The 14,683-nt window shown below is 44.9% G+C and overlaps 1 protein-coding gene across 2 annotated transcripts in view; it reads left to right on the forward strand.

Annotated features, from left to right (window-relative positions):
• Positions 1 to 14,683, forward strand: part of LOC122552351 (C-type lectin domain family 10 member A-like) — a 102,156-nt gene that overhangs the window by 16,611 nt on the left and 70,862 nt on the right. Inside the window, exon 3 of one of the 2 annotated variants that reach the window (XM_087983142.1) lies at positions 8,109 to 8,153. The exons of the other annotated variant lie outside the window; for it this stretch is intronic. Within the exon in view, the coding sequence (XP_087839268.1) occupies positions 8,109 to 8,153 (45 nt within the window). The remainder of the gene's footprint in view (positions 1 to 8,108; positions 8,154 to 14,683) is intronic. 2 annotated transcript variants of the gene reach the window in all.

Genomic DNA, 14,683 nt, shown 5'->3' on the forward strand with positions numbered 1-14,683 from the left:
AGATCAGCACTGGATTTGAAAGTTGAGAGGTCCATTAAAAGTCAAATAGTGGAGAAGAACCTGTTCTGGAACCTTTTGGTACTTGTGTTTCAGCTTTCGTATCTTCTGCCTGATGAAAGAGGTTGGAAGAGATTATGATTGGCTGGGAGGAGGTCTTTGATGATGATGGCCACCTTTCTGAGGCAGTGAAAGTGTAGATGGCGTCAGTAGATGGAAGGTTGACTTGTGTCGTGGACTGGGTTGTGTTCACAACTCTCTGTAGTTTCTTACGGCAGAGCTGTACCAAGTCGTGATGCATCCAGGTAGAATGTTTTCTATGGTGCATCTGTAAACGTTGGTGAGAGTTGGTGGGTTAGTGTGGATAGGTCAGTGCATACCCAATGGGCTAAAGGACCTCTTCTGTGTTAAAGGACTCTATGACTCTCTTGCTTCTTACTTGATGACGGAGGGCTCAAGGATGGTCTGTTTGATTCCCTGAAGTGTATGGCCATGGGAAAGGCTCTGTGTTTGGGGAAACCACTGAGGAATTTGATTTGGAAGTTGCTAAATTTTCAACATCAACCCTTCAGGTTTCCCCTTCGCCACTATCCTAACTCTAGCTGGAGGCAAGTCTCATTGGCACACAACTACCACACCCAAGTGACTCTCAAGCCTGCACAATGAGATTGCTTGTCGTATATTCAGCCACAGGGCCATCAGCGGAAAACCAAGTCTTATTAAGGGGCTACAGTCTGCCAACCACTCCCCATGCTTGTGCCACAGCCTGGGCCCTGAGCTCCCCTTCCCCTCCGTTTAAGGCTCATTCCTCCTTTTTTGAGTAAGGCCTGGAAGTCTAAACACACAAACACACAGGGGAAGTACATCGTTCTTGGAAAAAGAAAAAACAAATTTAAATACTTGCCAAAATGTTATTGGCAGGAGGCTCAAGGAACGTAGAGGACACAAATTAGACACAATTGCCAAAATATCTGTGGGAGGGAGGGATGAGGAGAAACTGACTTCACACAGTGAGATTTTAGGATCTGGAATGCAGTGCCAGAAAGGAAAATAAATGCAACAGTGGCTTGCAAAGAGGGAATTGGATTAATATGTAGAGAAACAGTTGCTGGGGAGGGAGAAGAGGCTGGGGCTAAGGAGCGTATTTTATTACATTGATCTTTCAAAGAGCTAGCAGAGGCTCAGTGGGATGAACAATCATTTCCTGAGCAGAATAATTCTATAAGATCTATGCCTCACTCTGAACCAGGGTAATGACTAGGGCTGACAAAAGCTCCTTAATCTCCCAAGGGTGCTGAAGTGGATTCTAGTCCATTCAACCAAAGCTCAGTGACAAACAGTTCAGCATCGTGTATGTCAAACTGAAGGAGCAAGAGTTAACCAAACTTCTCCTCCTGAGAAAAGGGCAAGACCTGGGTGACCATTGTAAGACTGGTGAGTGTGGGCTGGCAGTGCGGGAGTCCCCTGTGGCTGTACCCTTTCTCAAAAGAAGGTACATTGTTAATACTGTTGGGGAATGGCCTCTCAGGGAAAACAAGAAATGCAGGCAGGTCGATGAAACTAAATTAGTTCTGTGTACAGCAGGGATGATTAAAGTGTAGGTGATAGGGGACCTTTTATTCAGGGGTACAGATGGGCATTTCTGTGGCTGTGGGTGAGACTACAGGATGGTGCATTGCCTCCCTGGTGCCAGGGTCAAGGATCAGTTTGAGTGGGCACAGGACATTCAAAAGGGAGAGCGTGAGCAGTGAGGGATTATGATCCATTTTGGTACAAATGACAAAAGCAGAAAGAGAAATGGGAAATTAGGAGGAATTTGAAAAACAGAACCTCTGCAGTTATAATCTCAGGATTATTCCCTGTGCCATGTAACAATTAGGTCAGAAATAAGAAGGCAGTGCAGTTGAAAGTGTGACTACAGAGGAAATGATTCAGATATCTAGACCATTGCGGTCTCTCCCAGGGCAAGAAGGTTGCACCTAATCTTATAACTAGGAGAGAGCTCTTATGGTTAGTAGTAGTGTCACTATATAGTTCAAGTCCCATCTGCTCCAGAGATGTGTTATAACATTTCTAAACAGATTGGATAAAAACAATTTTAAATTAACGAATTCACAATTAGTGCTGAACGGCAATTTGTAATAATCTACAGTTGTAACCTTAGAGTTTTGCAGGCAGTTCCCACAATCTGCTGACTGATTAAGTGAAAGCTTGTCGAAAGCTTATGATAGAATCGTAGAGTAGTTTCAAATACTGAGGAGGTCATTCAGCCCATCACATTTGTGCCAGCTCTCTGTAAAGACAATTCAATCCCACTGCTCCATCTCTCACAGCAGATAGGAGTTAGATTCAGTATTCCCAGGTCTATGGGTGCAGGGGACAGACAAAGCAGTCCATATTCTCTGGATAACCGGCCACTGTGCTCACATTGGTCCAGTGTCTGTGGGTCAGCTGCACATTTTTTTCTGAGAGTCTGGCACCATTTCATTTTGGGTTGTTGTATTCTTCATTGTCTCATAGCAGCTCACTGCTTAACCTGCTTAACCTTTTAGTATTTTATATTCCTTAAATACATCTCCTCTCGTTTTCCCTAAACTTGAGTGCCTACTACATCGTTCGTCACTATCCACAACTCCACCGACCTTAGTTTCGTCTGCAAATTTACTAACCCACCCTTCTAAGCCCTTATCCAGGTCATTTATATTGGCCTAAACTGCTCAACATTTCTTCATAAGACACGTCTTTCATTTCTGAAATCAATCTAATGAACCTTCTCTGAACAATGCAAATACGTCCTGTACTATTTCGAGTTTGAGGGGGTGGGGCTGAAGACACTCAAAAATCCATCTGATGGTCACTTGTAGACATGTGGTCTGAGTCGGCATTCTGGTCAGTGGTGAGAGGGTTGTGACTTGCACATTATGGTGCTTATCTCCAAACTTTGACGAGAATCCCCATCCTTAATATCACAGCCAAGAACCAACAATCACCAAGGAGCGTTAAAACAGAATCAAATTAAAGAATTCCCAGTTTGGACTGAAGTGAGGAGGAATTTCCTCCTGTCAGAGGCCAATTAATCTTCAAAATTCTTCTTTCCAGAAAAGTATGAGGGCGAGATGTTTGAATATATTGGAGGCTGGATTGACGAAGAAGCTCGGTATTACTGGAGAGTAGACAAATCAGATCAGCCATGATCTTCTATAATGCCAGCACAGGTTGAATGGGCTGAATGGTCAGCTCCTTCTCCTATTTCTTATGAGAAGAACATAATGGTTTAAACTGAAACACAGATTCAGGAATACCTTGATGATCAATGTGGGAGGTGAACTCTTGGAGTTCTGTTTAGTTTAGTTCTAATAAACCATGTTCTGTATTCTATGGAATCTTCTTTGTTTTATTAACCCGTACTCAGGAAGGTAAAGGATGTTGGTGCTGAAGATTTATCTTGTGTGACATGCGGCCTTTGCATATTTATCCTACTCCTCTCTGAATGGGCGTGGCAGTTAGTGTAGGATTTGGTAAAGTGGGAGGTTGGAGTCCTGTGACTAGTAATGTCTGGGTCAGGGCCTGCTGAAATTCAATGCAGATAGAGGCCCAAAACACAACACCAGACACTCTCAGAGAATATGGTGGCCGAGATTCAGGACAGTGCTGAACATATGCTCCAACTCCCCCATAAATCTATCCATCATTACTCCCACTACCCTCCTGCATCCATCCCTTTCCCCCACCTACTCCCCTTCTCCTCCACCTATTTCCCCCTCCACTCATTCTTCTCTCTCCGACCCACTCTCCCTTTCCCCCACCTAAACACCCTTCCTACCACTTACTTATAGAAACTTTAAAAAGAGCAGGAGTAGGCCATTCAGCCCTTCAAGCCTGCCCCACCATTTAATATGATTATAGCTGATCATGCAATTCCACTGTTCAACTCCCACTTTATCTCCGTAACCTTTGATCCCATTAGCCGCAAGGGCCACACTCAACGCTCTCTTGAGTATATCTAACGAACTGGCCTCAACAGATTTCTATAGTAAGAATTCCTCAAGTTCACAACACTCCGAGTAAGGAAATTCTTCCTCATCTCAATCCCTAGTTCTGGACTTCCACCAACATTGGGAATATTCCTCCCGCATCTAGCTTGTCCCATCCTACAGTTCCCATCTCTTCTCTCCTAATCACCACCTACTCCTGGTCTCCACTCATCCCGCCCCCCCCCCCACCTAATCTCCCTCTCTCCTATTAACTCCCTCTCTATTTTCATCCCTTTCCCCTCACTCTTGCCATGGACAATTTTCTCATGCAGCCTCTTTCCACACCCCTCCCCCAATGCACTATTACCCCTCCCCCTTTCAGCTCCCCATCTCTCACCCCCTCACCTCCTCCTCTCCACTTAACCTTCCCCTCCTTCCACATCTTCTTGCTCATCTCTACACTTTCCCCTCTCTTGTCCCGCCTACTTTTCCCCCACCCAATATCTGAGCCCTTGCCCCTATATATTCGCCACTCTCACCATGCTACCTACACTTTCCCCATCAAACCCTCTCGCCACTTCCCGACTCCAGTCCCCTTCCCCCCCCCCCGTTTTCTTCCTCCCCCTACCCACTCCTTCCCGACTCCTCCCACTCACATCCCCACTTCCCCTCCTGCACCTCTGCTCACCAACTTTACAGGAGCACTTTGAATAAAACAGCGGAAGCCTGTGTGACTCACTGAGAGGAGTCAGGAGTTATATATATTTTAAAAATGTTTCTCATTGTTCAGAATCCTGCCTTAACCATCTGGAACTCATTAAACACACAGGCCCACAGAGAGCTTCCCAGTTGGAGCTGAACCTAAATAAATGGGCATCAATACAACTGAGAGATTTCTGAACCAGGCAGTGTAAAACCAGCAGTTCATCGAGGAGAAAGCGTTTGTTATGCTTTCCTTTATTGGTCAGAGTATTGAATACAGGAGTTGAGCGGTCATGTTGCAGCTGTACAGGACATTGGTTAGGCCACTGTTGGAATATTGCATGCAATTCTGGTCTCCTTCCTATCGGAAAGATGTTAAGAAACTTGAAAGGGTTCAGAAAAGATTTATAAGGATGTTGCCAGGATTGGAAGATTTGAGGTACAGGGAGAGGTTGAATAGGCTAGTTCTGTTTTCCCTGGCACATCATAGGCTAAAGGGTGACCTTATAGAGGTTTACAAAATCATGAGGAGGATGGATAGGGTAAATAGACAAAGTCTTTTCCCTGGGGTGGGGGAGTCCAGAACTAGAGGGCATAGGTTTAGGGTGAGAGGGGAAAGATATAAAAGAGACTTAAGGGGCAACTTTCTCACACAGAGGGTGGTACGTGTATGGAATGAGCTGCCAGAGGATGTGGTGGAGGCTGGTACAATTGCAACATTTAAAAGGCATTTGGATGGGTATATGATTAGGAAGGGTTTGGAGGGATATGGGCTGGGTGCTGGCAGGTGGGACTAGATTGGGTTTGGATATCTGGTCAGCATGGATGGGTTGGACCGAAGGGTCTGTTTCCGTGCTGTACATCTCTATGACTCTATGCTCCTGGCATCATCACCATTTTATAGCATGTCGCCTGATGATATAAAGATTTCAAACTCCATCTTACCTAAAATTGCTTGAAGCATTACATTCTATTATAAGCACCCTGCTGTGTTGTAACATCATAAGTTAACATTACCCCAAACACTTGTTTCTCTGAGAAATGTTATATTTGTACAAAATAGTTCTTTGTGAGAAATTTCTGTTGGATTCTTCAATGCCCAGTAGGATCTCACATTTATCTAAATTAAACTCCATCTGCCACTTCTCAGCCCATTGGCCCATCTGATCAAGATTCCATTGTAATCTGGGATAACCTTCCTCGCTGTCCACTACACCTCCAATTTTGGTGTCATCTGCAAACTTACTAACTGTACCTCTTATGCTCGCATCCAAATCATTTATGTAAATGACAAAAAGTAGAGGACCCAGCACCGATCCTTGTGGCACTCCACTGGTCACAGGCCTCCAGTCTGAAAAACAACCCTCTACCACCACCCTCTGTCTTCTACCTTTGAGCCAGTTCTGTATCCAAGTGGCTAGTTCTCCCTGTATTCTGTGAAATCCAAACTTGCTAATCAGTCTCCAATGGGGAACCTTGTCGAATGCCTTACTGAAGTCCATATAGATCACATCTACTACTTGCCCTCATCAATCCTCTTTGTTACTTCTTCAAAATACTCAATCAAGTTTGTGAGACATGATTTCCCACGCACAAAGCCATGTTGACTATCCCTAATCAGTCCTTGCCTTTCCAAATACATGTACATCCTGTCCCTCAGGATTCCCTCCAAAAGCTTGCCCACCACCGAGGTCAGGCTCACTGGTCTATAGTTCCCTGGCTTGACCTTACCACCCTTCTTAAACAGTAGCACCACGTTAGCCAATCTCCAGTCTTCTAGCACCTCACCTATGACTATCATGTCTGTTAAAGGTAGACTGACTCACTGATCACGAAACATAGCATGATAGCATGTGACTCCAATCCCAAACTGACTTGCCTTACTGAAGAAGAGATCAAGCAAGATGGTAAACTGCAGCAAACTCCGCCCCCAATGCAGTGGGATCGCATGGATTGAATGTTCTGTTCTTAAACAGATATGACTCTGTGGTTCCATGGCCTTTCATAGTTTCATGGTAAGATTTGAACCCATGTCCCCAGAGCATTGACCTGGGCCTCTCAGAATCACAGAATTGTGATGATGCAGGAAGATGCCAGTCGGCCCATCATATGGAGGCTGACTATTTGAATGAGCATCATGACTCAGCATCATTCTCCAATCCTGAACCCAGAACCCTGCAAGTGATCTATCCAAATAATCATCCAATGCCGTCTTTGAATGCCTCAATTGAACCTTCTTCTATCACATTTCCAGGCAGTGTATCCCATATCCTGACTACTCATGGGGTAAAAACTTTTTTTTCTCACCTCACATTTGCTTCTTATACAAAACACCTTAACACTGCACATTTATTTTCGAACCTTTTACGAGTGGGAACAGCTTCTCTCTCCCTACTCTTGTTTACTAGTGACACTGGAGGTGGCACAATGTTATAACTGGGGGCATTGAGGGTGGCTCAGTGGCTAACACTGCTGCCTTACAGTGCCATGGACCCGGGTTCAATTCCCACCTCAGGCGACTGTCAGTGTGGAGTTTGCACATTCTCCCCGTGTCTGCGTGGGATTCCTCCAGGTGCTCTGGTTTCCTCCCTCAGTCCAAGGATGTGTAGATCAGGTGGATTGGCCATGGGAAATGCAAGTTTACCAGGGATAGAGTAGTGGGGTCTGGGTGGGGTGCGCTTCGGAGGCTCGGTATGGACTTGATGGCGAGAATGGCCTATTTCCACACAATAGGGATTCTATGATTCTAATTTCCCACTTGTCTCTGAAGCTCTGGGCTTGTTATATACAAGTGACAATTACAGGTTTGCCAAATGTGTCTGAGCTCTGTCAAATCTCCCCCTCACTCGACCCTCTCCCTGTAAGAATAGATCAGAAAGAGTCTCCAGCCCAGTCTGAGTTAGATTGTAGCAATAACAGTATTTCTATTTCGGAATATATCATTCCTGGGCCAATGATTATTAGAATAATACCAACATGTGGGGTGATGAGAAAAGGCAGAAGAATGTGGTTAGGTCATGATCTGATCTGGAGCACCATTGCAGACAGAATGGGCTAAATCGGCTCCTTCAGCTCTCCCACGGTTCTGTTTTTGTTACAGAATCAAAAATCTGGGAAAGTTCAGCAGGACCTCATTTCTGATGAAAAGTCATAGACCAAAGCGTTAACTCAGTCTCTTCCTCCATAGATGCTGCCTGACCCGCTGGGCATTTCAATTTGTTTTTCTCCTGTTCTTATTTCAGATTTTCAGCATCCGTCGTAGTTTGTTTTACCATTTTGATCACATTTCACTCAAAGGTTGCTCCTGTTGCTGCGAGGATTGATTTAAAGTAGCCCATCAGTGACTCTGTGGGATGAGTGATGATCAATAGGTTTGTCTTTATCTCCATTCCTCAACTTATATCTTTTCCGTTTTTACCCCCACCTTCCACACAGCTGACGATGCACAGCAGGAAGGAACACAAGATGCATCGGCTGGAGGTAAATCCAAGGGATTTGTACTGGGCAGCAGTGGGAGGAGGGATGGTGCTGGACAGAAATAACATTGAGCGGAAAAGTGAGAAGGGTGGGAAAGAAGCTGGATAGGGGTAGGGACGGGACTGGGAGGGGTGAAGATGGGAAGAGTCGTAACAGGAAATGAAGAGCTGGGAGTGGGAGGAGCAAGAATGGGGAGGATGGGAGGGTGGTGAAATAGGAAGTGGTCCAACAGAATGCGACCAGGAGAGGGAGAGATGGGAGAGACAGGAATAGGAGTGCGAGGGGCAGGGAAGGGGAGGATGGGAATGAGAGATGGAAGGATGGGAGAGGGAAGGATGGGGGAAATTATGTTTGGAAAGAAAGTGGAAGGAATTGGAGAGGAAGGGACAGAAATGAGAGTGGGAAGGAGTTAATGGGAGAGTAGAGTGGGAAGGGTGGGGAAATAGGGAAGATGGGATTCGGAAAAGAAGTGGGATAGAATTGGATAGTCAGGTATGGGAGAGAGCGATGGGAATGGGAGACTGAGCACAGTGGGAAGGTCAGTATGGGATGGATTAGAATGGAAAATGAAGGGGAAGGTATGGGAGGGAGTGGGAGAGGTGGGAATGGTAGTGGAAGGGATTTTGGAAGAGGAATAAGGCAGATAAGAAAAGGAAGGGGTAGGAATAGGTATAGAGGAAGGGGATGGGGTATTGAGGGGACAGGAATGAGTGAGAGGGGTACAGGAGACAAGTGGGTTGGAACACTGGAAGTAAAAGAGGGGGCAATTGGCAATGGGAGGAATACTGGAAGTGTGAGTAGGTCAGGGAGGAGATATAAAAATGAAGGGGCACAGAATAGATTAAAGGTGGCACTGGGGCATATAATTGAGAATGACCTAGCTTTGTTCTGACCGATGGCTCTGGAACTTTGGAGAACATTGTAAAATGGCTTCATTCAGGGCTAAAGTCAAGAGAGTAGCAATTGTAAAACTTAATCCTGAGAATGTGGAGCAAGGATCAGTTGATGTTCCCCAGTTCCCCAATCATTACACTTCATCCAAGCACCTCCCAATCCAACCCCTACAACCATTCTGGGTTACCAACTCCTTTGAATGACTCCCCCTCCTCTCTCCACACCCTGTCGCAGAGGCTTCTTGAGGGCTCGAGTCTTGAATTGTAAATTTAAGTTTGTCCTGGCTGGGCTGACCTACTGCCTGGGCGGACACAGGAATTCTTCCCTCTGCCGGATTTAGGTTAAGGAGTAACATCCTGGGGACCTCAGAAAGAGGCCAAGGTTGACGATCCCTCTGTAAAGCACTGAATTGGTTAGGATTGTACTCACGAGAGTTTAGAAAAATGAGTGGAAGTCTCATAGAAACTTATAAAATTCTAACAGGATTAGGCAGAATAAGTGCAGGAAGGATGTTCCCAGTGGCCAGAGAGTCCAGAACCAGAGGGGTTTAGTTTAAGGTTTTGGGAAGGCCTTTTAGGACTGAGATGAGCAGAAATTCCTTCACCCAGAGAGTGGTGAGTCCGTGGAATTCTCTATCACAAAAAACAGTTGAGCTCAAAACATTGAAAGTTTTCAGGAAGGAGATAGATAATGTTCTTAGGGCTAAAGGGATGAAGAGCTATAAGGGGAAAGCAGGAACAGGGGACTGAGTTGGATGATCTGCTGTGATCATTTTGGAAGATGGACCAGACTCAAAGGGCCAAATGACCTTCTCCTGCTCCTGTTTTCTATGTTACTCTGAGTCAAACTTGCTCAAAACAGGATCTTAGTGGTTAATCCTTAATTCTAGGAGATTGCAGGATTGTCCTGGTGGATTGGCAGTTTCTTGGTGCACACAATTTAGCCTGATATATTGCTGTAAAGGAGTAGGGAATGAGGCACTGCTATGTGGAATGTGAGCTCATTCAACGTCTTTTCCTCTATAAGGAATCATAAAGTAAACCTAAATCAGGATGGAATCCAGAACTAAAATCTTAGTTCAGCCTGAATGGCTGCCAAAATACTTTTTTTTCTCTCTTCTGTTTTGGAAAGGCAAGAATTAGTTTCATTCTGTTATGATGAGGTCATAGAGGTGCACAATAATAAACCTGAGAGAAGTTCCCTGGCGTCTGCAACCCTTTCTTTCAGTACTGAAGGATGTAATGTGATTGAGGCTTATAAGGGGTTACATTTCACACTAGGCCTCAACTTGAGAACGCTGTGTATGTGACTTAGGACACCAGCAGAGAGCAAAAGAGACCAATTCTCCTCTATATTTGTGTGAGGAACCAAACTGACACAAAAAAAGTGCAGAGGAAATGAATAATAGGAATATGAGTTGGAGAGATAGGTTTTAATAAATATGTAGACAAGCTTCTGAGGTATGCAATGAAGTAAGTGTCACCTTGGTAGTCATATCATTGAGACTCCGTTAGAAAGTTAGACCGAGAGCAGCAGAGGGCTGAGGGTTCTACTGCACATTCCTCTTGAATCCAAGTAGGTCAAAAATAGATTTGTGGTACGTTACCCTAACCCTTTCTTAACATTTACCCAGGAAAGGGGCAGTGAATGGAAAGGTGGGATTGATAAGGTAAAACAAAAGTAGATCTTATTATTGAAGCAACAGAGCTAGCTGGGGTAAGAAAGGAGTATTTTTAAAAATGTATCCTCTTATGTTATGAGGATCACTGGCTGGGCCATCATTTGTTGCCCATTCCTGAATGCCCTGGAGAAGTTGAAGCACTGAAATCCTTTGTGTGTAGGTATACCACAATCACACTAGGAAGGAAGCTCCAAGACTTTGACCTCGTGACAGTGAAGGAACAGTACCCAGTCCTTAAGTTTGTCACTTCCTCAAAAACTCAATCACAACTTCCCCCTCACATTGCCATGCTGCCTATCGCTAATAAGTCCATAACTTTCCAAATTATACAATCCCTATAGTGCGGAAGCAGGCCATTCAGCCCATCAAGTCCACACTGACCCTCCAAAGAGCATCCCAATCTGACCCACACCATCCTTGTAACCCTGCAATTACCATGGCTAATCCACCGATCCTGCACATCTTTGGCGTGTGGGAGGAAACCGGAGCACCTGGAGGAAACCCACGCAGACATGGGGAGAATGTGCAAACTCCACACATACACAATCGCCTGAGGGTGGAATCAAACCTGGGTCCCTGCTGCTATGATGCAGCAGTGCTAACCACTGAGTCACCGTGAGTAAATTCTGGCCCTAAGAATCTTCTCCAAAAATTCCCTACAACTGACATAAGGATCACCAGTCTGTAAATTCCAGGATAATCTCTTTGCCCTTAAACAAAGGAATAACATTGGCTATTCTCCAGTCCTTTGGAACTTCTCTTATGACTAAAGATACATGGATTTCATGCAAGGCCCCCTAATTTTCTCCTTCGCCTCCCTCCGTATTTTAAGATAGATCCCATCAGCTCCTGATGGCTTGTCTACCTCAATGTTTTTCAAACCCCTTTTTATATTGATTTGCTTTAGAATCAACATACTTCTTTCTAGACTAGTGTTAGTGTGTGTGTGTTGGTGGATGAGAGTACGTTGTGTGTGTTAATGTGGTGGGTTTGACTGTGAGCAGTTGTGTATTGATGTGAGTCGGCGATTGTGAGTGGGTGTGTGTGTTGATCTGCATGAGTCGATGTGATTGTAAGTGGGTGGTCTATACTTGTGAGTGTGGGTGGAAATGACTGGGTGTTTGTTGGTGTCAGTCTGCGTTGGTGTGTGTGTGGGTGTGGGTAGGAGTTGGTGTGGCTGTATTAGTATGGGTGTGGGTTTCTGAGTGGGTTGGTGAAATCTCTTACTATTTTACATATCGCAAATAAGCATACAGAATAGGAGCAAGAATGGACCATTCAGCCCCTCAAATCTGCTCTGCCATTCAAGTGGGTGGGTGTGAGTGTGGATAGGTGTGAATGTGAATGAGCATGTTGGTACAAGTGTGAGTGGGTGTGTGTTGATGTGAGTATGGGTGGGTATGTTAATGTGGGTGCTTGTGAATGTGAGCAGGTGTGTGTTGGTGTGCCTGGTTGTGGGTAGGTGTGTGCTAGTGTGAGTGTTGGTGGGTGTGAGTGGGCATGTGTTGGTTTGGGTAGGTGTGCTTGTGCATAGGATGTGTGTTGGTGTGAGTGTGGGTGAGTGATTTAGTGTGAATACAGATGGGTGGTGTTGGTGTGTGTGAGTGTGGATATGAGTTGATGAGTGTTGGTGTGAGTGAGTGTGTGTTGATGTGGGTGTATGTGTGTTTGTGTGTGTGTATTGGTTTAGATGGTTTTGGTGTGTGTGTCTGTTGGAGTTAATGTATGTGTGTGAATTATGCTGACGAATAGAAGTGTGTTGGTGTGTGTGTGGGTGGGGTGTGGGTATGTGTTGGTGTGGCTGTATTAGTATGGGTATGGGTCTGTGTGTGGGTGTCTGAGTGAGTTGGTGAAATCTCTTACTATTTTACATATCGCAAATAAGCATACAGAATAGGAGCAAGAATGGACCATTCAGCCCCTCAAATCTGCTCTGCCATTTAATCAGGACATTACTGTCATTGAACCTACAGCACAGAAAAAGACTTTTCAGCCCATTGAGTCTGTGCCAGTCAAAAACAACCACCTCATCCCAATTTTCAGCATTTGGCCCATTTCCGCTTTAATGCCCTGGCCTTGCAAGTGCACAGCTAAATACTATTGATATGGTATGAGGCTTTCTGCCTCGACCACCCTTACAGGCAGTGAAACTGATTGTGGTTCCAATTCCACATTCTTATCTAACCCCTGATATCCCTTCATTCCCCTGCCTCACAAGAATAACTAACTCTCCCTTAAAAATATTCAATGACCCCACTTCCATTGGCTCCAAGGTCATACAACTCTCTGAGAGAAAAGGGTGACTGTTCACTTTAAAACAGTGCCCCAAGTTCTGGACTGACCCACACGAGGAAACAATCGTTCTATGTCCACCTTGTTAAGACCATTCAGGATCTTATATATTTCAATCAAGTCACCCCTTGTCCTTCAAAACTCCAGTGAAAAGAATCTCAGACTGTCCAACTGTTACTCATTAGACAATCTACTTGTTCTAGGCGTCCAGTCATCCTCATGCTGTCTCCTTGGTGATATCATTCAAAAATAGAGTATTGCTTTCTGCATGTGCTCTAATAATATTTGGCTCTATCTCAGCCCAACCTTCACATCTTTTAATCCCTCTACTCCCTCCAACCAAGGGGAGGCCATCAGTTAAAGCAAAGCTCTGTGGCTAGCAATGAACTGGAAGAGTGAAACAGGAGGTGATTAAGTGGGTGAAAGCAGCTGGTGCTTACTGAAGGAGCTCCTTTCTTGTAGGCTTGCTGTGACTCGGAGATTGTGCATGTGCTCAGCTGGTTAAATTAGTAGCTGATGCTGAACTGGGAGGAGGCAGTGGAATTACAAGCAGAGTCTCTGAAATGGCAGTGAAGTGGATAAAAAAAAGCAGGACAGGCTAATCAAATACAGATGGAATTTTATGTTCTAAACGCTGCACATCAGACAGCCAAATTGACAACATGTGAATTCAGGAGTAGAGCAAAAATTGAGAAGCTGAAAGAGAACTTGGAAGAGAATTCCACATACTTATAACCCTCTGAGAGAAAGACAATCCTCCTTGTCTCTGTCTTAAATGGAGAACCCCTTCTTTTTAAACTGTGCTCAACCTTCCCAGATTCTGCCAAGAGGGGAATCATCTTCACTTTGTGCAAATCATACATGTTTCAATGAAATCACCTTGCATTCTTCTGAGCTCCAATCAGAATAGGCCTAACCTGCTCAACCTGTCTTCATAAGATGAACCCATCATCCCAGGAATCAATCGAGTGAATCTTCTAGATTAGAGTGGTGCTGGAAAAGCACAGGATGTCAGGCAGCATCCGAGGAGCTGGAAAATCAACGTTTCGGGCAAAAGCCCTTCATCGATTTTCCTGCTGCTTGGATGCTGCCTGACCTGCTGTGCTTTTCCAGTGCCACTCTAATCTAGACTCTGATTTCCAGCATCTGCAGTCCTCACTTTTGCCAAGTGAATCTTCTTCAACCATTTAATGAAAGTGCATCCGCATCCCTACTAAAGTAAAGATACCAAAACTGCACACAGTATTTTAGGCATGGCTGCATGCTGTGCAGCTGCAGCAAGACCATCCTCCTGTCAGACCCCATTCCCCCTTGTGTTAAAGGCAAACATTGCATTGGTGTTACCAACCACATGCTGCCTGCACATACTGACTTCCTGCGATTCACGTACAACAGCAATAAATTATATTCTACCTTTCTATTCTTCCGGACTCAATCTGCAGCCTTACAGTTTCCCACAGCATACTCCACTTGTCAATATTTGTGGCCCACCTATTTGTCTCCCTTTATACCCTCCTCACAATGTTCTCCCCTTTATACCCTCCTCACAATATTCACCCCTTTATACCCTCCTCACAATGTTCTCTCCTTTATACCCTCCTCACAATATTCTCTCCTTTATGCCCTCCTCACAATGTTCTCCCCTTTATACCCTCCTCACAATGTT

Source organism: Chiloscyllium plagiosum, unplaced genomic scaffold (assembly GCF_037043375.1).
Source record: "Chiloscyllium plagiosum isolate Xiang-an unplaced genomic scaffold, Cpla_swu_hap1 HiC_scaffold_45, whole genome shotgun sequence".
NCBI lineage: Eukaryota > Metazoa > Chordata > Chondrichthyes > Orectolobiformes > Hemiscylliidae > Chiloscyllium > Chiloscyllium plagiosum.